The sequence below is a fragment of the Cynocephalus volans genome, chromosome 10 (genome assembly GCF_027409185.1).
Source record: "Cynocephalus volans isolate mCynVol1 chromosome 10, mCynVol1.pri, whole genome shotgun sequence".
Classification (NCBI taxonomy): Eukaryota; Metazoa; Chordata; class Mammalia; order Dermoptera; family Cynocephalidae; genus Cynocephalus; species Cynocephalus volans.
Genome location: NC_084469.1, coordinates 17063395 through 17086400, shown reverse-complemented (window position 1 = coordinate 17086400; position 23006 = coordinate 17063395). Strand labels below are relative to the sequence as shown.

The following is a 23006-nucleotide window of genomic DNA, read 5'->3' as shown; positions in this document are numbered from 1 at the left end:
ACCTTTCCATGAGGGACAGGGACCTATCACAGAGCAAGCTTGGTATACAGATGGCTCCAGCATGGGACCTCCAGCCCTTAACAGATACCATGTGGTATGAAAATGGCACAGGGCAAAGCAGTCAATGGGCTGAATTGAGAGCAGTATGGATGGTGATAAAAAATGAGCTTGGGCCATTAACCATCTGTACTCACAGCTGGACTGTGTACAAAGGTTTAACCTTTTGGATCTCTACTTGGAAATATCAGCGGTGGATGATAGGCCACTGACTCCTGTGGGGACAAGCTATGTGGCAAGAGTTATGGGAATTGGAACATGAGAAAGAAGTAACTCTTTTCCATGTCATGGGACACTTCCCCTTAGCCAGTCCAGGAAATGATAAAGCTGATGCTCTGGCTAAGGTAAGATGGCTGGAGAGAGCCCCAGCTACTGATGTATCCCAGTGGTTACATCAACAAATGCAGCATGCTGGCAGCAAAACCATGTGGATGGCCGCTCAAAGATGGGCTTTGCCTATAAAATGGGAAGATGTAGTGAACGCCTGCTGTGCTTGTCCAGTATGTGCTCAAGAGAGTCCACACCCTGGCAGGTGCCTCATACAGATGGGCAAACAACTAGAGGAATGGTGCCCCTGACTCAATGGCAAGTGGACTTTGTCAGACCACTGCCAAGGTCAGAGAATTACAGATACATCTTCACAGCTGTTGATACATCTACTGGTCTTCTGTTTGTATGGCTTTGTAAGGCCCCAGACCAGGTAAACACTGTGAAGACACTGAATAGCTTTACAGCCATGTATGGCTGGCCTGTAGTCACAGAGAGTGATAACGGAACCCACTTTACTGGACATGGGGTTCAGAGGTGGGCCTCCCAGTTGTCTATTCAGTTGATGTTACATGTGCCATATCATCCCCAGGCAGCGGGAATGATTGAACCATACAATGGTCTTTTAAAAAAGGGACTAAGGCTATCTACCCAACCCCCATCCCTGAAGGGGTGGACATGGTGATTATGGCCGACGGTCAGGATTCTAAATGAGAGATCCCACAAGGGCAGGCCCTCTCCAGTGGAAGCTCTGTTGCATAGGGCTGCAGCACCTATACAACTGCAAGTCACTACTAAAGATAAGCTTTTGAAGCCAGGAACGGCAAGAATAGAAATATTCTCTTACAGCCCAACCTGTTTGCAACAGGGACAGACAGTACAATGGGAATGGCCTTAGAGAATAGGAGCCCCCCATATATGCTGGGTAGGTCTAATAGGGTCTTGGGGGAAAGGATTACAGGAAGGCTTGCAAGTTTCACCTTGGATGATAAGTACCTGGCCTCCTCGAGTAAAGGTAACATGGCCGAGAACTGATAAGCACCCTATTCCAAAGGGCACATTCGTATTAACATTATGGCCAATTATGAGTTCCCCTATACTGTTACATGTAGAACCTACAGATACAACAGTGTTAGTGGATAACATATGGTTCATAAACCAGGTAAGATACCTATTTCCACAACCATCCTTTCTCAGGATGGCAAACTGGCATGTATCTTACCAGAGGGGTGAGAACTTCCCCTATTGGTACCAACAACCCTTCTGTCTTTTCACCCACAGTGTGCTGGCTGCTGGCACTGCACCAGAGTCGACTGGGTACATACATATGTTTGTGTGATCAATGTGTTGGCCTACTGAATATGCACTGAACTTCCCATCAATATGACTACAGGATTCCCATGGAAAATCACATCAACGATGACTACTAACCGGACATGTGCAGCTAAAAGTTAAAAGGACAGAACTACAGGACAAGCCTTAAGGCATATTTAATAGACAACAGGTTATATGAACGTAAGAGCCATTTATCCTTACTAAGGGAACATTGCAGAAGATTCTGAACTCATAGATTGTATAGCAAGGGACCCTGAGGGGGTGGATTGTGAGGAAAACATGGTAGTTTAGTCAGGCCCCCTCGCCTCAGGTCAGGTTGGGGGTGGTGCACCACATTCTTTGTAAACAAGTTGTGTGGGGGTGGAGTTAGTCCACATGTGCGGCCATGTATTTTTAGCTTGTTGCTATTCTGTGTGTTCTTCAGTGTGTGAGCCAGCAGCTCTGAACTCTGAACTCCTGGTGGGCAGAGCTTGCATCTCAAAATAAAGCCTATTGTTTCTTCACCCACGGCTCCAAAGACCTTTTCCTGTTACCTAGCTTGTAGACCTGTGTGAAAATGGTTTGTGACCCAGTCTGGACAACGGGGTCTGTAAGCCCTAGCCCTAGCTCTACCGTGGGTTAGCAGGCTATGATGATACATATTTCTGGCCTAAAATGTGCCTCAATTTAATTTAATGATGTGTAAACTACATTCAACTCATCACAGGCTTCTAATAATTGAAAAGGTCAATGCTGTATATCTAATTTTTAGTTAGATAAAATTTTAAGTAAAAATCCCAATTAAAAAGGACACAATTTGGAAGACATTTTAGAGACTCCCTTTTTGAGAGTCTGATATGTTTTATAGGTTTTTTTTTTTTTTTACCTCTTACTCCCCATATGTGAAAATATCATTTTACGTTCCTTCATGTTAAAACATGACTTGATTTTCAAGGAGAAAATGCACAATTTGTACAATTACAGATTGGAATATCCCGTTTCTTCTTTTCTCTTAATCTACTTCTAAATGTTCATTCAGTTTTTCATAACCAATGCAATCTCAGCAAAACATTTTCACCAAAAAGATGGGTGAGTAAGAAAGAGTAAGGTCAAGAAGTAAGACAGTGAAAGAAATACCAGATTAGAGTTGGGAGATTTCCCTAACTGTAAAACTTTGGGAATTTCACCTCACATCTCTGATTCTCTCTTTCCCCATTCAGTTATCAGGCCCTGCAATGGAGTAAATGATGACCATAATTTCCTTTCTTTTCTAACAGTGCAAAAATTCTACTTAGTACAAGAGTAGGGTTGTGGATTTATGTAATAACTGATTCTCTATAGTGATTTATAGTTTACAAATAGATTAATATGATACTAACAGCCTTCTGTATAGGACAGTTATTTTTATCCTCGCTTTTCACAAATGAAAAATTGAGGGCTCAAAGGGCCCCAAAGAGCAATTCAGCAGCATATAAAAGGCAAAGCAGAAGTTCAACTTCACTTCAACTTCACTTTTCCAAGTACAAATTTGTATTTTTTCTACTATAAAAAAACCCAGTGAGAGTATTTTCAATTGTCACCAAGGAATTCCAGAGCCCTAGAAAAAAATGATGAAAAATTGCCCAAAGGTTAGTTTGTCCCAGTATTGATAAATGATCTCCACACTAGAATTAACAGAGCACTCATCCCTATTGTTTCTCACTACTTGAAGTGACTATGCACGAACCTCAGATGACTTCACCTTTGTCTATTTTGGTCATTTCCTTGTGGGTTATTACTATTTGTGTGTTTCTCTGACAAAATTTTAAATTCAGGTTGCTTAACGGACCCTTCCTACTTTACTGCAGCTTAATACCTGGGGAATATAAACTAGCCGTTACAAGTCATTAATAATAAAATAACTTAAATCACAGAATATTTTCAAATGACAAAGGTCCATGATGCTTCACATTATTTATAACAAAATGAAGGATTTGATGAAGATAATTTTAAAATTTATAATCTATGAAAGAGAATATTTTTAATATCTACTGTTTGGGAAAATATTAGAACCTGCTACATATTCTCCATCCGTTAAAATAGTAGTAATGTTCCCCACTCCACCTGTGAGATAGATAATCAGACATCACTGTTGGTATTGTAGTCATTCAACATTTACTAAGATTAGAATTACCTGCAGCACTTTTTACAATGGTGAACTATCATTCTTTGCACTCTTTAAAGAATACTTTGGGTTTTATTTTCCCTTAAATATTAAAGAGTTTCCCAGTAATATTCACCAGGGACCTCCACTTCAATCTTTAAAAAATTAGAACGTACTGGATAAATTACAGTGCAATTATTTATATCAAAGAATTCTCAGCATCCAAATGGCTTCATGATAGGGTTGTATAAAATAATAAACTAAAATAGCACACTTGGGAAAATGTCAATTACACTTCTCAGGAACATTTACTCTGCCAAGTCAGGTACATGTACTAAGAAGACTGAGACACCTTCCTCTCCGTATAAAATAGATCTGGATGAGGTATTTTCTCTGAGACATCACTGGTTTCAAAAAGGGAAGTCTTTAAGGTCCCCTCTATCTCTACAAAAAATAAGCAAACTATACAACAGGCACAGAGACTGGATGGCCCAAGAACTAGAGTGGTTGTGAGCCATGGTGGGAACAGAAGAGAACCTGAGCTGTAGAAATCTAACAGGAGCAACAGGCAACTGGAAGGGCCAGGGATATACTGAGACAAGACTCCTATAGCAACATCATTGTAGGGATACTTACTTCTGAGGTGGGAGGATGAATTTGTAACTTTCTCTCTGGTCTAAAACCTACAGGGCCACTGAAGTAGTCCTGAGTCAGAGGTGTCCATCTAACTCCAAGCAGAAGTACAAGCAAACTCTCTTCATAAATTAGGCCCACTAGACTCCCACAGAATAAAATCAATCAATAGACTCACAAAGTTACCAGAAAGCAAGTCACAATGAATGCAGACCCCCCCACACACCTATTCTTGCCACCTCCTCTACAAGAACAGATATTAGAAATTCAGATGCAGAATAAATATACTATAGAATAGCTATGTATAAAATGTTAAAAGAACAAGGCAATTACAAAGATGAACATATAAAAATAACTATCAAAACTAAATAGATTTGAAAGAAAAAACAAATGAAATAAACATTTAGAAATAAAAAACATAACTTTTGAAGATAAAAAACCAGTGGATGAATAACAGATTACACATAAATGAAGTGAACTGGATGAGATATCCAGAAAACTTATTAAAAATGAAGCAGAGAAAAGATGGAAAATATAAACAAATAAGAGACACAGAAGATAGGATGAGAAGGTCTACCATTTGTTTAAGTGCAATCCCGGAAGAATACAAAAAATGGAGAAAACGTAAATTCAAAAAGTTTAATAAAAGGCTAAATTTTCCAGAACTGATAAAAAAAAAAAAAAAATCCTGTCCAGAAACACTGCAATCAAACTACAGACACAAAAACAAAGAGATTTTGATCTCAAAAAAAGTTTAAAAGAAAGATAGCTGACAATGAAAGAACAGTTAGAATGAAACAGACTTCTCAATTGCAACAATGGAAGTCAAAAACAATGGAATAATATTACAAGAGTGTTGAAATAAAATAGTTACCACTCTCAAATTGTGTACCCAACCAAATAAAGACATTACTAGGTAAGCAATAAAACAGGAAGTCTATCACCAGATGTTAAAACAGAAAACATCTTGAGACCATACAATAAGAAGAAACCAATGATTCCCCCCAAATTGGCTGAAATATAAGAAATGTAGAAAAATAAAATGATAAATATGTAGGTACACATAAACAAGCATAACATAAAATAATAAAAGTGTCGTCTAATTTGTGACAATAATTTTTAAAAGAACTGAAATTTAGAAAACAATGGTTTATAAACCAAGAAGAGAAAGATTAGAGCTAAAATGTTCTAACACTGGAGAGCATAAAATAGTACTTGATAGAAAGAAGTCAAAATAGTCCAAGTATGTCAATAATCTAAATACATTAAACTCATCACTTTAAAGACAGTCTGAATACTGAATTTTTAGAAAGTCTATGCTGTTTTATAATGGCATGGAAGGTTGAAAATAAGGAAAAAACAAACATTATGACAAAAACGATTATTAGGGACAAAGAACATGACAACAGGTTCAATTTATCAGAAAGATATAAGAATTTTAAATGTTAATACACTTAACAAAAAATCAAAATTTATAATATCAAAATTGATAAAATGATATGGAGAAACGGATAAATCCAACATTAAATAGGGAGATTTCAAAACAACTATCAATAATGATATTTCAAGCAAAAAAAAGAAAAAACCAAACAAACAGAAAACATTCAGCAAAGACAGAAGATTTTAACAATAGAAATAACAAATATAATGTAAGACTATATGTAAGATTCAGCATCTGACAGTTAGAGAATACATATCTTTCATGAGCCACACTTACCATGTTTAAGCCAAGAAACTATTCTCAACAAATTTCAAAGAATGGGCATAACCCAGAAATTATGTCAAATTTTAGTAACAAAAATATGAAGTACAAAATTTCTACATTTTTACAAGTTAATGTACACAGCACTAAATAAGTTATGGGTCAAAAGAAGAGAGAAATCTTAAATGCTCAGAATTATTAGAAGCAATAAGTGAGTTTAGCAATGTCACAGGAGAAAAGATCAAAACCGATACTCTATTATATACTTGGAAGAAACAAGTAGAATATTGTATGCTTGAAATACATTTTTGGAATTTCATTTTCAATATCATCAGAAAACATGAAACACTCAGATATAAATTTAACAAAATATAAGCAAGACCTACTCTAAAAATAAAAAGTAAGAAAATAAATTACAGAACGCCTAAGTAAATGGGTAGCTATACCTTGTTGATCGTTTGGAAGACTCAATATTGTTACTATGTCAGTTTCCCTCAAACTGATGTATATAGCCTTGCTATGGTTTGAATATCCCTCCAAAACTCATTTTAAAATTTAATTGTCATTGTCATGATATCTTTAAGAGGTAGGATCTTTCAGAGGTGAATAAGTCATGAGGGCCCTACCCTCACAAATAAATTAATGCCATTATTGCAGGAGTGGGTTCCTAATAAAAATGATATATTTGGACCCCTTCCTTCCTGATCTCAGGCTCTCTTGTCCTTCTCCCTTCCATCATGGGATGACACAACACCAAGGCCCTCACCATGCTCTTAGATTCCCAGCACCCAGAATCGGGAGCCAAATAAATACCGACTGTTTATAAATTACCCTATATCAGGTATTCTGTCATGGCAACACAAAATGTACTAAGCAAGCCTTAATGCAATATCGATCAAAATTCAAGCAAGCTTTTTAAATAGAAAGTTAACAAACTGACAAATTCAAGTTTATATGGAAGTGCAAAATTTTAGAACAGCCAAAACAATTTGGATAAAGAACAAAGTTGGCGCCGGCCCCATGGCTCACTCGGGAGAGTGCGGTGCTGGTAGTGCCGAGGCCATGGATTCGGATCCTATATAGGGATGGCTGGTGCGCTTACTGGCTAAGCATGGTGCAGACAGCCCATGCCGAGGGTTACAATCCCCTTACCGGTCAGAAGGAAAAAAAAAAAGAACAAAGCTGAAGGACTTGTACTGAGTGATTTCAAAACTAACTAAAAAGCGACACTTATCATCACAGTGGTTTTGGTAAAAGGGTAGACCATAGATCAATAGAAGAGAATACAGAATACAGAAAGAGACCCATGTACATAGGAACAATTAATTTCAACAAAGGTACAAGACAAGTCAATGGTGAAAGTAAAGTCTTTTCAACAAATGGTACTATAATAATGGAATATTCTTATTAAAAAATAAACATTGACTCTTATCTCTCAGTATATACAATTGATTTGAAATGGATCATAGACCTAAATGTAAGAACTAAAAATGTAAAGCTTATGGAAAAAACAGAAAAAAAAAAAATCTTTGCAATCTTGAGGTAGACAAAAATTTCTTAGGATGAACCATAAAAGAAAAATTAATAAACTGGACTTTATCAAAATTAAAAACTTTTGTTTTTTGAAACACATTGCTAAAAAAACAAAAAGGTAAGCCACAGAATGAGAGAAAATATTTGCAATACATATATCTGACAGAGTACTTATACCCAGAATACATATCTGTATGGATGTATAACGTTATGGAAGTAAATAATAAAGGCAGTGTTGTGTTGGCATAGAGATGGAAACTGACCTGGAAACAGAAAAGACAGCCTGCAAAAAAATCCTTGTATATTTAGAACTCACTGTGACAGAAGTGGCAAGCCATATCAGTGGGGAAAGAAGAGACTATCCAACAAATTGCACTGAGAGACTGGTTACACAAGTAAGTAAAGAAAATTTGGATTTCCTACTTTGAGCCATGCACAAAATTCAGTTCCAAATGGATAAAAGATTTAAAAGTGAAAAAGCAAAACTTTTAGAAGAAAACATAAATACCTTTCTGCCTTGAGATAGGGAAGGGTTTCTTAAGATACACAAAAGAGCTATCCATAAATGAAAAGACTGACAGTGGGAAAACACTGATATCAAAACTTAAGTGCACCACAAGTACCTTAAGAATGTGAAAAGATAAACCAGAGAAACATATAACTGATAAAGGACTAGTAGGCAGAATATAAAGAATCAATAATGTTTAGAAAAAGGCCTGGCCAGTCAGCTCACTTGGGGGAGCATGGTGCTGCTAATACCAAGGTCAAGGGTTTAGCCTTGTACTGGCCACGACCTCCCCTCAACTCTCACCCTCCTACCCCTGCCAAAAAAAAAACAAACAGAAAGAAAGAGACAAAGACAAATCATCCTACATAACTAAAACAGGCAGATGACATGTAGAGGGATTTCATAGCAGAGGAAATATGTATGGCCAATAAGATATCTACTTGCCCTCACTGACAATCAAAAAATGTAAATTAAGATCACAATGAGATACCATTTGTACCAGTTAGCTTTTGCTGTGTAACAACTTAGCTTCGATGTTTAGCAACTTAAAAAATAAGTTAACATTTCTCATGATTCTGGGGGTTAGGTTGGGTATGCCTGGTCTTGGCTGGCTTGGCTCTTGAGCTAAGCAGGCCTTATTCAGCTGGGATTGCTCTGCATGGTCGTCTATCCTCCAGTACGTTAGCCTGGGCTTTTTTCACACAGTGCGCTCAGGGCTCCAAAGAGCAATAAGAGAGGAAAAGTCTCAAAGTGCAAGTGCTTTTCAAGCTTGTAGCTCTGTCTACTCACCAGTGTCCCACTGACTAAAGCAAGTCACATATCCAAATACAGAATCAAAGGGTAGAAAGACAGACTCTGGAATTAAATCACATTGCAAAGGGGAATGCATCCAACAGCAGGAAGAATTTGTGGCCATTCTGCAACCCACCACTCAATTTTACAGTCTACCACATCATTTCTTATATGTATTCCTTTGGCAAAAAACAGGAAGTATGATAACAGCAAAGTTTGGGAAACAATTTGCAAAGTTGAATATTGTCACACCATATGCTAGCGATTCTATTCTTGGGTATATAACTGCTGTGGTTTGACTGTGTCCCCCCTAAAATGTGATGTTGCCAATGTGATAGTATTAAGAGGTGGGGCCTTTAAGAGGTGATTAATACATGAGGGCTCCTCCCACATGAACAGAATTAGGTGCCCTTATAAAGGGGCTTGACTGAAGGAGTTCACGCTTTTTGTTCTTCTGCCTTCTACCATGTGAGAACATAGCATTCAAGCATTCAAGGTGCCCTTTTGAAAGAAGAGAGTAGTTCTCACCAGATGCCAGTGGCTTGATCTTGAACTTCTCGGCCTCTAGAACTGTGAGAAATAAGATATAGCAGCTTAAACAGACTAAGATACAATTGGTACTAGGAGTGGGGTGTTGCTATAACAAATATCTAAAAATGTGGAAGTGGCTTTGGAACTGGGTAATGGGTAGAGGCTGGAACAGTCTTGCAACGAATGCTAAAAAAAAAAAAGCCCAGTTTATTGTGAATGGAGCATTAAGCAATTCCAATGAGGGCTCAGAAGAAGACAAGAGGTGTATGAAAAGCCTCAGTATTCTTAGAGATTACATATGTGGTTGTGAACAGAATGTTGGTAGAAATATGGACAGTAAAGATCATTCTGAATAGGTCTCAGAAGTAAATGAGGAATAAGGCATTGGAAACTGAGGTAAGGGTCATCCTTGCTTTAAAGTGGCTAAGAACTTGGCTGAATTATGTGTGTGACCTAGGACTTTATGGAAGGCAGAACTTAAGAAAAACGAACTAGGATATTTGGCAGAAGAAATTTCTAAGCAGCAAAATATTCAGGGTGCTGTATGGCTTCTCTTAACTGCTTGCAGTAAAATGCAAGAAGAGAGAAACGATTTATAGATGGAAGCAGAATGTAAAGATTTAAAAAATTCTCAGTAAGGAATAAGAAAGCCTGTTTAGGACAGAAAACCAAGGGTGTGGCCAAGGACCTTTTGATAAGGAGATCAGTATGAATAGAAGGAAGCCATGTGATATTCACCAAGACAATGGGAGAATAACCCCAAAGGCATTTCAGAGATTTTCAAGGCTGCCCCTCCCCATCACAGGCCCAGAGTGTCAGGGCTATTAGGATAGAACAGTGTAAAGGGAGGGGCCCAGGAAAAGCTATAAGCTACCAAAAGGTATAAACAACTCAAACATTCATCATCAGGATAGCTGATAAATTGTGGTTCACTTACATAATAAAAATGATACAACAGTAAAAATCAATTTTTCACTTACTCATTTAACAAATATTTACTCAGTGTATACTATGTGTCAGGCATTGTTGAAGATGCTAGAGATGCAGTGAACAGACAAAACTTCAAACATCTGACAGACAGCGATAAGTCCTACAGTAAAAAATACAGAAAATTGGCATGTGTGCATATGCACGCTTGTGCACAATTTTTAATGGGATGGATAGAGAAGCTTTCTCTGAGAATTTGACATTAGAAAGCAGTAACGAAAAAATATGGGAAGAGCACTGTAGGGAAAGGAAAAAAGCAGTACAAATACTTTGAGGTAGGAGTCTGCTCAGCATGTTTCACTTACTAATAGATATTAAGGTTACTGACAAATCTGAATACTTAAATTTTCAAAAATTAGGGTTTTTCAGATACATCAAATTGATTTCCATTTCATTAAAATGTCGTTTCTGGAAACAAAAATATCTATAAAAGTTTACTATATAACATAATAAAGCTCAAAGGCACTAAGTAATCTTGGCATACAAATAATTGTTGGGATACAAATAAATATATTTATGTATAAATTGCATACAATCTTTTACAAAGTTTTATCAGTTAAATCATGACAGAAAATAAAACCCTATTTAATAAAAACTGAAGAAAACTCTGCTTCATAGAAGCTAGTACTGTAATCTCCTATAAATAGATCTTGAAAACTTATGAGGGGCAAGGGAACCTTGGATATTCACTTGACTAAAGGCCTTTTGTAAGTTGGAGACCTGAAAGTTTCTGGAAGGACCTAGAATCAACAATAAAGGTAGAAGTGGTTAGTCAGATCAACCAATTTAACTTTACTCAACTTTATTCTGTCCTCATCTAGAATGATAGCAGCATTTGACAAAGCCAACCATTTCTTAAAAGAATTCTGAACAAGTAAAAACTTTTATGTACTTTAAAATAACAATAATAATATATATGAAAAAACTGAATAAATCTTGCTCCCCTTTATCCCTTATCTGCCTAGTGCTCTCCCTGCTAGATATAACCACTGTTAGTTTTGTGTATCTGACCTTTCTTTTTTCAAACACTCCTTCTAAGTCTCCTCTGCCAGATTCATCTCTTTTACCTGACCCCAGCCTTCTCCTCTTTCCTGTCTCCCCAAGTGACTCATCAGGTTCCATGTTTTAAAATACTATCCTGAATATGTATTTCTGGTTCTGACCATTAGATTTATATACGTAATAACACCACTTGAATAATTCCTAAGTATCTCAAATGTAATGTCTTTTCCTCTGCATACCTATCTACCTTCTTACAACAAATAAAAAAACCTGGTCTTTCCCAAACCTTCCCTCTCCCAGTACCTGGCACAACCACCCACCCAGTTACTAAATCTAGAAGCTTAGTCATCATTGACTCTTCTCCTTTTCTTACCAGTCATCTAATCCTGAACCAAGCCCTATTCCAAATATATTTAGTATCCATACACTGCTCTCCATTTTCTTTGCCACCCCTCTAATCCAGGCTGTATTCATCTCCCACTTGTACTAATGCAGTAGACTCTTCACTTCTCTTTCCATTTCTGTTCTTGTCCCCTTATTTCATCCTTCATGCATGAGAAAGAGTGAACTTCTTAAAAATCACATTACTCCTCTACTTAAACTTGTAAAATTATTTCCTATTGTACTCGAAATTAAATTCAAACTCATTCCCATGGCCTGCAAAGCTCTGAATGACCTGGGCCCTGCATATCTTTCCTACCTCATCTGAAGACACTTTATTCCAAGTCTACTGTGCTCCAGCCTCAAAGAGGCATATATCCACCTTGTTAACACTCTCTCAGAACCTTTTTTCTTTCCTTCATAACACTTCTTGTTTTCCATTGTTTTCCCCAGAATATGGTATAAAGCCAAGGACACAAGATGTTTATTTATTGACTGTATGAATGGACAGATAAGGCAATAGATGTCATTGGAAAATGATCTTTCCATGCAAAGAAAGTGCTAGAAAACATCATTAAATATATATATATAACTGGTCGGTTTCTTTTTCAATTCCCAAATTCTGTGTTATGACTTACACAAATAATGTAATCTGTTAACAATAATACAGAAAGGTAAAGAGAATGGCCTACAAGAATGCCTCCTCTGATTAAGAATCCCACATATGTTGTAAAATATTCATGAAATGAAATGTATACTCTGAGATATTTATTTACTGAAACTTCATTAATAATGAGCAAACAATAATTAAGTAAGCAGCAATGTAAAGACATGCTTTCAAAAGAGGGTTGGGAAAGAGTTCTTAGGAACAGCTCAATGTGCCACATGATGATAATGATCATAATCATAGTTAACTATATGCCACAGACACTGTTCTCAATGCTATACTTAAATCTATTCATTTAACCCTAATAATAAAGGTACTGACTTCATTGTCAAGGAGGAAACTGAGACAGCAAGAAGTACTTAACAAGTCCAAGGGTTGCAGAGTAATAGAGGTGGAATTTGAACCAAAGCAGTCTAGCTTTATAGTCCTGGCTCTTAAAACTTCCTGCCTAGTCTTTGCAGATAATCTATAACAACCAAAGCTATCATTAAACAACCCCCCAAACAAGAGAACACATCACAATGAACTAATGGAAAGATTAAGTATTTGGGAAATACTAACAAATTCTCTATCAACTATAGGTAGACAAACTGGGATAGAGTTACTCAATGGATTGCCTTTGCTTAATTTAAATATGCCTTAAACTTTAAGTATCACCTTTTATCTGACACCTTTTATCTCCTGTTCATATTTCCTTGATTCTACAAATCAAGGAGCTTAATATTCTAAAAAGAGCTTTATATAAGGGTTTACATAATATATAACTTCAGTTCAGCAAACTCTATCCCAAGTTGCTTTCCCGAACAAAATAAGGAGTTTCTTGAGGCTATATGCTTTTTAAAAGTTTACTCCCCCAAATATTTGCAAGTCTTTGTGAAAGGAGAGTTTCAACTAACACAACCACAACAAAATTATCACTTCAATTCATCCTGTTCGTCAGGATTCTCTAATCTAGGGTTTATTTCCACATCAAAAAGGAAGAGGCACACACAGGACACTTAGAAAAAAAAAAAAAAAACAAGAATAACAGTAATACCTAGCACTATCATCTCCTAGAAAGGAGAGACTAAATGGGTTTTGTGAAATCAATGGAACCAAAAAGAGTTCCTAACAAGAATTAACTCTTCTATAGCAGCCATTTACCCAGAATGAAATAACTAGAGAAATGTCTCCATAGATAATAATTAACATAACAGAATATTAAAATTACAAACAACTTGGATCAATTTTTTTAGCAGGAGCAAAGAAATTAATACAGCTCCCTCCTATCATTAGCAAAAACTCAGTACATACATGTGTTACAAGGATCCTCTGTCATTTCCACTTGCCAGAATGAAGACACCTGAAAGTAATGAAGCATGAACTCAGAAAAACGGTTCTGAAGAATATAACTAATTTTATTTCCTTAATCCATTCCACTGCAAATCTTGCCAAGCAGCTCTTATTTTCCAACAATTTATAAGACTAAACTAGATAAAAAGGAAAAAATTGTTTGTGTGTATGTGTGTATATGCATATATGTGTGTATGCCTTTAATACATAAGAGAAAACATTTTCATGCGAACCAGGAAATATTATCAAACCTAATCAAGATGTCTGGAGACAACCTCAGCAAAACTGAAAGAACACTTGGGACCTTAGTTCCAGTTCTGGTTCTGGCACTACCTAAGCCAGATGAACTCAGGCAAGCCAATTACTGATTATTTTGGAGTCCCAATTTTCTCCTCTAGTACAAGGGAAGAACCTAACTATACTTCACAGAGATTTCTTCTAATTCTAAATATTGGGTTTCAGTAGGTTTCAGTGAAATAATAAGATTTCTTACTTAATAAAGTAAGGTAGGGCTACTTCTAACTTTTAGTTAGCTACATATAAGCACAAAAACTTTTTCTACACTTGGAAATTCACAAATAAGAATACACAATGACCAGGAGTTTCAAGATGGCGGCGGCTGCGGCGGCTGGCGCGGAGTAGCTGAGGTGGAAAAGGTGGCCACTGGGCCTCAGGCAGCCGGGAAACTTGTGGACCTTCCTCTGGCCATCTCTTAAGGGAGGACTGCTGCTGCTGGCCGGTCGTGGGGGCTCAACGCCACTTTGCCCCCGGCAGGAGAGGCTGCCTCATTTACCGGCAACAGCTTTGAAGTGTGGAGCAGGAAAAGAACTGATTCTTAGCTGCAAAAGCGAGTCTTGAAACAGGGAACACGGCGCCAGGGCTGCTGTGGATGCAGCCAGGATCCCGGAGGCTGGGGCCGCACTGCAGGCGGCCAGCTGCCCTATTCAGGATTCGAGGTTTCAGGCCGGCATTAAAGAAGATTCCTGGGAGCGCCCGAGCGGCGCCGCGACTGAACAGCCCGAGGCGGCAGCGCCGAGAACACGGAAGGCAACAAACCAGAGACAGAGCGAGCGCCCGACCTGGCACAGCACTGTGAGTGATCCCTGGCACAGCTCTGTTCGGGGGGTGGATGCCCACGCGGCTTCCGCCTGCACCACCAGGCCACTCACTGCCCCGGTGCTGCCTCCATTTTCCCAGGTGCGGGCAGCTCCGCCCTGATCGGCCATCACTGAGCCCATTTGCTTGGCCTGGCGCGGGGCTTTCCGGACCCTGCGGGCCGGCCTCCTCTCCCACTCCCTCCGCGGTTCTCTGGCGGGGCTGGGGGTGTGGGGCGTCCCGACCAGTGTTGGGAGGGCTAGGAAATACGGGCGGGCCGACTGTCACTCCACCACACCCTGGACTCCAGCCCGGTAAACTTCCTGTTACTGGGAGGCAGATACCATCTCTGCGACCACCAGTTCGGAAAAAAGCCTAACGAATTTCTGGTTGGGAATAGTGTGGTAGGAGAGTTCCCAGGTCCGCTAGAACCTGCCGGAGAGCAGGCTGCAGGCGGGCACTAGACTCGGTTTATACCGGGGGGATACAAAGGTGAACAAGACCCGAGAAAGATCTACACAGTGCTACAAAGGCACCCAGAGAGACCGGTCGTCTGTGCCTAGCAGAAACCTGGTAGACTTCCTGGGCGAGGCGGTGCTGAGCAGGGTCTTGAAGGCCCAGCTGATAGACGAGGGGTGCAGAAGACACACCCCAGCCCAGCACAGTGTGCACAGAGGGGGGAGACATGCGGCCAGGGAGGCGGAGACTTGACAGAAACCACACACCCGGTGGGGTCACCACTGCACGATCTAACAGCCTGGGCCAGAGCACACGGAACGGGGAGAAGTCCTGTACAGAAAGTGAAAGCTCAACAGAGATCACACACCCTGTGGTGCGTGATCCACCAGCCCAGCAGAGTACAAGCTGACCAGAAAGGTGGATCCCCGGAGAAGCCCAAGACCCGAGGCAACCACACACACAAGACACTAGAGGCCAACTGAGCAGTCACGGCGGGAGCCATACCAAATTGGCAACCACAGCAACATCCTAGTTAGTCATTAGTCTCAAACCGGTGGACTGTGAAACCCCCTGCCACAATGAATAAACACCAAAAAAAAGACACCAGAAATACAAAAAATCAAGAAAGTACACCACCAAAAGTTAATAAATCTCATACTCTAGATCCTATAGAACAAGAAGCCCTTGAAATAACTGACAAGGAATTTCGAGTGATAATTCTAAGGAAACTGAATGAGATACAAGAAAACTCAGCTAGACATCATGATGAAATGAGGAAAAGTATACAGGATCTGAAAGAGGAAATATACAAGGAAATCAATGTCCTGAAAAAAAATGTAGCAGAACTTGCTGAACTGAAGAAGTTATTCAGCGAAATAAAAAACACAACGGAGAGTTTAACCAGCAGGCTTGTCGAAGTTGAAGAGAGAACCTCTGAACTTGAAGATGGGCTGTTTGAAATAACACAAGCAGACAAAAAGAAAGAAAAAAAAATCAAGGACATGGAAGAAAATCTGAGAGAGATATCAGACAACCTCAAGCGCTCAAATATCCGAGTCATGGGTATTCCAGAAGGGGAGGAAAATGGAGATTCCATTGAAAACATATTCAACAAAATAGTGGCAGAAAACTTCCCAGGTATAGGAAAAATCACAGATCTTCAGATCCAGGAAGCTCAACGATCTCCAAACGTATTCAACCCAAAAAGGCCTTCTCCAAGACATGTCATAGTCAAATTGGCAAAACTCAGAGACAAAGAGAGAATCTTAAAAGCTGCAAGAGAGAAGCGTCAAATCACCTATAAGGGAGCCCCAATCAGGTTAACATCAGACTTTTCATCACAAACCCTAAAAGCTAGAAAGGAATGGGATGATATTTTCAAAATACTAAAAGACAAAGATTGCCAGCCAAGAATACTCTACCCTGCAAGGCTATCCTTCCGAAATGAGGGGCAAATAGTATATTTCTCAGACAAACAAAAACTGCGGGAGTTCACTACCACAAGACCACCCTTACAAGAAATCCTCAAGGGAGTACTGGGTTTGGTTCCTGAAAAATAACTACCACTGCCATAAAAACCTAAGAAAAATCTAAACCCGCTAGTACAATAAAAATGGCATTCATGAAGAGAAAACAAGCTAACAAAAACACTATCTACAACCTAAGGAACCAACAAACAAAGAAACCAAACAGTAAATCAGAAAGCAAGGAACAAAAGACACCTAAGACAACCAAACAACCAATAAAATGCTAGGAATAAATCAACACCTTTCAATAACAACTCTTAATGTTAAAGGCTTAAATTCCCCAATTAAAAGACACAGACTGGCTGACTGGATCAAAAAGCAGGACCCAACTATATGCTGCCTACAAGAGACCCACCTCACCCATAAAGATTCACACAGACTAAGAGTGAAAGGATGGAAAAAGATTTACCATGCAAACAGAAAAGAAAAACGAGCTGGAGTGGCTATTCTTATATCTGACAAAATAGACTTTAAACTAAAAACCATAAAAAGAGACAATGAGGGACACTACTTAATGATAAAAGGACTGATCCATCAAGAAGACATAACAATCATAAATATGTACGCACCCAATGTTGGAGCAGCCAGATTTATAAAACAAACTCTATTAGACCTAAAGAAGGAAATAGACACTAATACCATAATAGCAGGGGACCTGAACACTCCACTGTCAATATTAGACAGATCATCTAGGCAAAGAATCAGTAGAGAAACACAAGATCTAAACAAGACTCTAGACCAATTGGAATTGGCAGATATCTACAGAACATTCCACCCAACAACCTCAGAATATTCATTCTTCTCATCAGCACATGGATCATTCTCCAGGATAGATCACATATTAGGTCACAAATCAAGTCTCAATAAATTCAAAAAAATTGGAATTATCCCATGTATCTTCTCAGACCACAATGGATTAAAACTAGAAATTAATAACAAACAAAACTCTGGAAACTATACAAACACATGGAAATTAAACAGCATTCTACTTAATGACATATGGGTCCAAGAAGAAATCAAGCAGGAAATCAAAAAGTTTATTGAAACTAATGAAAACAATGATACATCATACCAAAACCTGTGGGATACTGCAAAAGCAGTATTGAGGGGAAAATTTATTGCATTAAATGCTCACTTCAGAAGAATGGAAAGATGGCAAGTGAACAACCTAACACTTCACCTTAAAGAACTAGAAAAACAAGAACAATCCAATCCTAAAGTTAGCAGACGGAAAGAAATCATTAAGATCAGAGCAGAACTGAATGAAATTGAAAACCAAAAAACAATTCAAAAGATCAACGAATCAAAAAGTTGGTTTTTTGAAAAGATAAATAAAATTGACAAACCATTAGCATGGCTAACAAAAAAAAGAAGAGAGAAGACTCAAATAACAAAAATTAGAAATGAAAAAGGCGATATTACAACTGATTCATCTGAAATACAAGGAATCATTCGAGACTACTATAAACAACTATACGCCAACAAATTTGAAAATCTGGAGGAAATGGATAAATTTCTGGACACACACAAGCTCCCAAAACTGAACCGTGAAGACGTAGAAAATTTGAACAGACCAATAACAATAAAGGAGATTGAAGCTGTTATCAGAAGGCTCCCAACAAAGAAAAGCCCAGGACCAGATGGATTCACAGCAGAATTTTACCAAACATTCAAAGAGGAATTGACACCGATTCTTTACAAACTATTCCAAAAGATTGAAACGGACGCAAATCTCCCAAACTCATTCTATGAAGCAAACATCATCCTGATACCAAAACCAGGTAAAGATATAACCAAAAAAGAAAACTACAGGCCGATATCCTTGATGAATATAGATGCAAAAATCCTCACTAAAATACTAGCAAACAGAATACAGCAACACATACGAAAAATTATTCATCACGATCAAGTGGGATTCATCCCAGGGATGCAAGGTTGGCTCAACATACACAAATCAATAAATGTGATACACCATATTAATAAACTCAAACACAAGGACCATATGATCATCTCTATAGATGCTGAAAAAGCATTTGATAAAGTTCAGCACTCATTCATGACAAAGACCCTCTATAAGTTAGGTATAGAGGGAAAGTATCTCAACATAATTAAAGCCATATATGACAAACCCACTGCCAATATCATCCTGAATGGGGAAAAGCTGAAAGCTTTTCCTTTAAGAACAGGCACTAGACAAGGATGCCCACTCTCACCACTTCTATTCAACATAGTGTTGGAAGTACTAGCCAGAGCAATCAGAGAAGAGAAGGAAATAAAGGGCATCCAGATTGGAAAAGATGAAGTCAAACTGTCCCTGTTTGCAGATGACATGATCCTATATATCGGACAGCCTAAAACCTCTACAAAAAAACTGTTGGAATTGATAAATGATTTCAGCACAGTAGCAGGATACAAAATCAACACACAAAAATCAGTTGCATTTCTTTTCTCCAATAGTGAACATGCAGAAGGAGAAATCAAGAAAGCCTGCCCATTTACAATAGCCACCAAAAAAATAAAATACTTAGGAATTGAGTTAACCAAGGATGTGAAAAATCTCTATAATGAGAACTACAAACCACTGCTGAGAGAAATTAGAGAGGATACAAGAAGATGGAAAGATATTCCATGCTCTTGGATTGGAAGAATCAACATAGTGAAAATGTCCATACTACCCAAAGTGATATACAAATTCAATGCAATCCCCATCAAAATTCCAAAGACATTTTTCTCAGAAATGGAAAAAACTATTCAGACATTTATATGGAACAATAAAAGACCACGAATAGCCAAAGCAATGCTCAGCAAAAAAAATAAAGCTGGAGGCATAACACTACCTGACTTTAAGCTATACTACAAAGCTATAATAACCAAAACAGTATGGTACTGGCATAAAAACAGACACACTGACCAATGGAATAGAATAGAGAATCCAGAAATCAACCCACACACTTACTGCCATCTGATCTTTGACAAAGGCACCAAGCCTATTCAGTGGCGAAGGGACTGCCTCTTCAGCAAGTGGTGCTGGGATAACTGGATATCGATATGCAGGAGAATGAAACTAGATCCATACCTCTCACCGTATACTAAAATCAACTCAAAATGGATTAAGGATTTAAATATACACCCTGAGACAATAAAACTTCTTAAAGAAAACATAGGAGAAACACTTCAGGAAATAGGACTGGGCACAGACTTCATGAATACGACCCCAAAAGCACGGGCAACCAAAGGAAAAATAAACAAATGGGATTATATCAAACTAAAAAGCTTTTGCACAGCAAAAGAAACAATTAAAAGAGTTAAAAGACAACCAACAGAGTGGGAGAAAATATTTGCAAAATATACATCTGACAAAGGATTAATATCCAGAATATATAAGGAACTCAAACAACTTTACAAGAAGAAAACAAGCAACCCAATTAAAAAATGGGCAAAAGAGCTAAGTAGGCATTTCTCTAAGGAAGATATCCAAATGGCCAACAGACATATGAAAAAATGCTCAACATCACTCAGCATCCGGGAAATGCAAATCAAAACCACATTGAGATACCATCTAACCCCAGTTAGGATGGCTAAAATCCAAAAGACTCTGAACGATAAATGCTGGCGAGGCTGCGGAGAAAAAGGAACTCTCGTACATTGTTGGTGGGACTGCAAAATGGTGCAGCCTCTATGGAAAATGGTATGGAGGTTCCTTAAACAATTGCAAATAGATCTACCATACGACCCAGCCATCCCACTGTTGGGAATATACCCAGAGGAATGGAAATCATCAAGTCGAAGGTATACCTGTTCCCCAATGTTCATCGCAGCACTCTTTACAATAGCCAAGAGTTGGAACCAGCCCAAATGCCCATCATCAGATGAGTGGATACGGAAAATGTGGTACATCTACACAATGGAATACTACTCAGCTATAAAAACGAATGAAATACTGCCATTTGCAACAACATGGATGGACCTTGAGAGAATTATATTAAGTGAAACAAGTCAGGCACAGAAAGAGAAATACCACATGTTCTCACTTATTGGAGGGAGCTAAAAATTAATATATAAATTCACACACACACACACACACACACACACACAAACCGGGGGGGGGGGGGGAAGAAGATATAACAACCACAATTATTTGAAGTTGATACAACAAGCAAACAGAAAGGACATTGTCGGGGGGAGGGGGGGAGGGAGAAGGGAGGGAGGTTTTGGTGATGGGAAGCAATAATCAGCTACAATGTATATCGACAAAATAAAATTAAAAAAAAAAAAAAAAAAGAATACACAATGACCAAGAAAAATCAGATTTAAACTCCTAAGCGCAAAACTATACTCATTTCCCAGCCACCTACTTATTAACCAGTGTAACTAATTCAATAGATCACAGTATCAAACTATCCTTGACTAGTTTTACTATGTTCAAAAGTAGAGTTAAGATCATCTCAGAAAAGTGTGTGATAATATTTTCACATAAATATAAAACATCAAATTTTATTTTATTTTATTTTATTTTTTAATTTTTAAAAAGATGACCGGTAAGGGGATCTCAACCCTTGGCTTGGTGTTGTCAGCACCACGCTCAGCCAGTGAGCAAACCGGCGATCCCTATATAGGATCCGAACCCGTGGCCTTGGTGTTAGCAGCACCGCACCCTACCGAGTGAGCCACGGGCCGGTCTGAAAAACATCAAATTTTAAAACGATGCAAAGTAACTGTGCTCTGCACTGATATATTTACCACTCTCAGAATAAAATGACGATATTACCATATTTTCATTTATACAGTTATTTCACATTTACTATCTTCCTTAATCCTTTCACATTTACTATCTTACTTAATCCTTGTGACAATCCTATGAAATAAAGTGAGCAGTACTTTTATCAACACAGTCCAGACCAGCTCAGAAAGTCAGGCAACCTGCCAATCATTACTCAATAAATGCTGGTGCCCAGACTTCGATCCAAGTCTTCTCATTTAATGTTTAACGATCTTCAAAATTATAAAAAGTGGTGATATGAGCCAATAGCAGTAAGAAGTTGGAAAAGTGTGAGAAACTGGATAATCAGTTCCTGGGTAACTGAACTGAATAAGAAGAATGTAAGATCAGATTTGGGGTTATACAATCAGTAAGCAAGTTTGCCAGATTAAACTAATGATAAATCTTACTTTTATAATTTCACATCTCAAAAATCTTGTCACTTCATTTCAAAGACAAGTGTGAAAAAACTTTTCTAGCTCAAAAATAAGAACATTATATGAATTAAACAACAAACTGATTGAACTAGCTATAAGTAAACTAATAAAGGCATCAAACCATTCATTGAAGTATTTCAGAAATCCAGTATTTTCTTCTGGAATGTGAGTCGCAGTAATTGAACTGTATTAATTAACTGTATTCAAGTAGGATATATCCCTCAAAGGAAAAAAAAATGCTTTAGTGCTTTAAAATAACGTAGGCAAAGAAGTAATACACGAAAGATTTCTACTTTAGAGTCATCTCACACCTACACAAGTTGGTCACATTTTTCTGGGTACCACCATCCCTCTTCCGAAGCTCAATAAAAACATAATCTAGAATGCATAAAATGCTGCCTAGTAAAAGTTTCTCCCTATCATCCTCCATGCTAAGAATACACAACTAAAATCAGATGACAATACAATTTTAGATAGTATCAGTCGGAATATTCAATTCTCTATCATTACAGCACTAGAAATACTTGTGCAAGCTTCTCCAAATTATCAATGCAATCTTTCTACAAAATTTCTGACAAGCCCCAAAGGAGAACTGAAAGACACTAAAGATAGGAAAAGAAGCGATGCTGCCAAGATACATAAACAGTGCCAGTCTACATATTAGTAGGCTTTTGCATGCAGTTGCAGCAAAACAAAAGATGATTGTGTAAAATCTACCGGAGGTCATAAGTAATCTAGCAGTGTGACACAGGGCCACATATGGCTCCTTGGAATTTTAGTGATTAAGTCAACCTTCATGTTTTACTGCAAATACCTCCACTGTAATGTAATACAGGGGTCAGGGCTTTGGAAAAAGCAGAGAACTCTACTTGTATTTTTCA

The 23006-nt window shown here is 38.1% G+C and overlaps 1 protein-coding gene across 3 annotated transcripts in view; it reads right to left on the bottom strand.

Annotated features, from left to right (window-relative positions):
- VMP1 (vacuole membrane protein 1) overlaps positions 1-23006 on the bottom strand; it is a 136925-nt gene that overhangs the window by 113244 nt on the left and 675 nt on the right. For 2 of the 3 annotated variants that reach the window (XR_010024619.1, XM_063110982.1), the window contains exon 2: positions 13811-13859. The exons of the other annotated variant lie outside the window; for it this stretch is intronic. Coding sequence is in view for 1 of the 2 variants with exons in the window: in XM_063110982.1 (XP_062967052.1) it covers positions 13811-13835 (25 nt within the window). In the remaining variant the exon portion in view is untranslated. The remainder of the gene's footprint in view (positions 1-13810; positions 13860-23006) is intronic. 3 annotated transcript variants of the gene reach the window in all.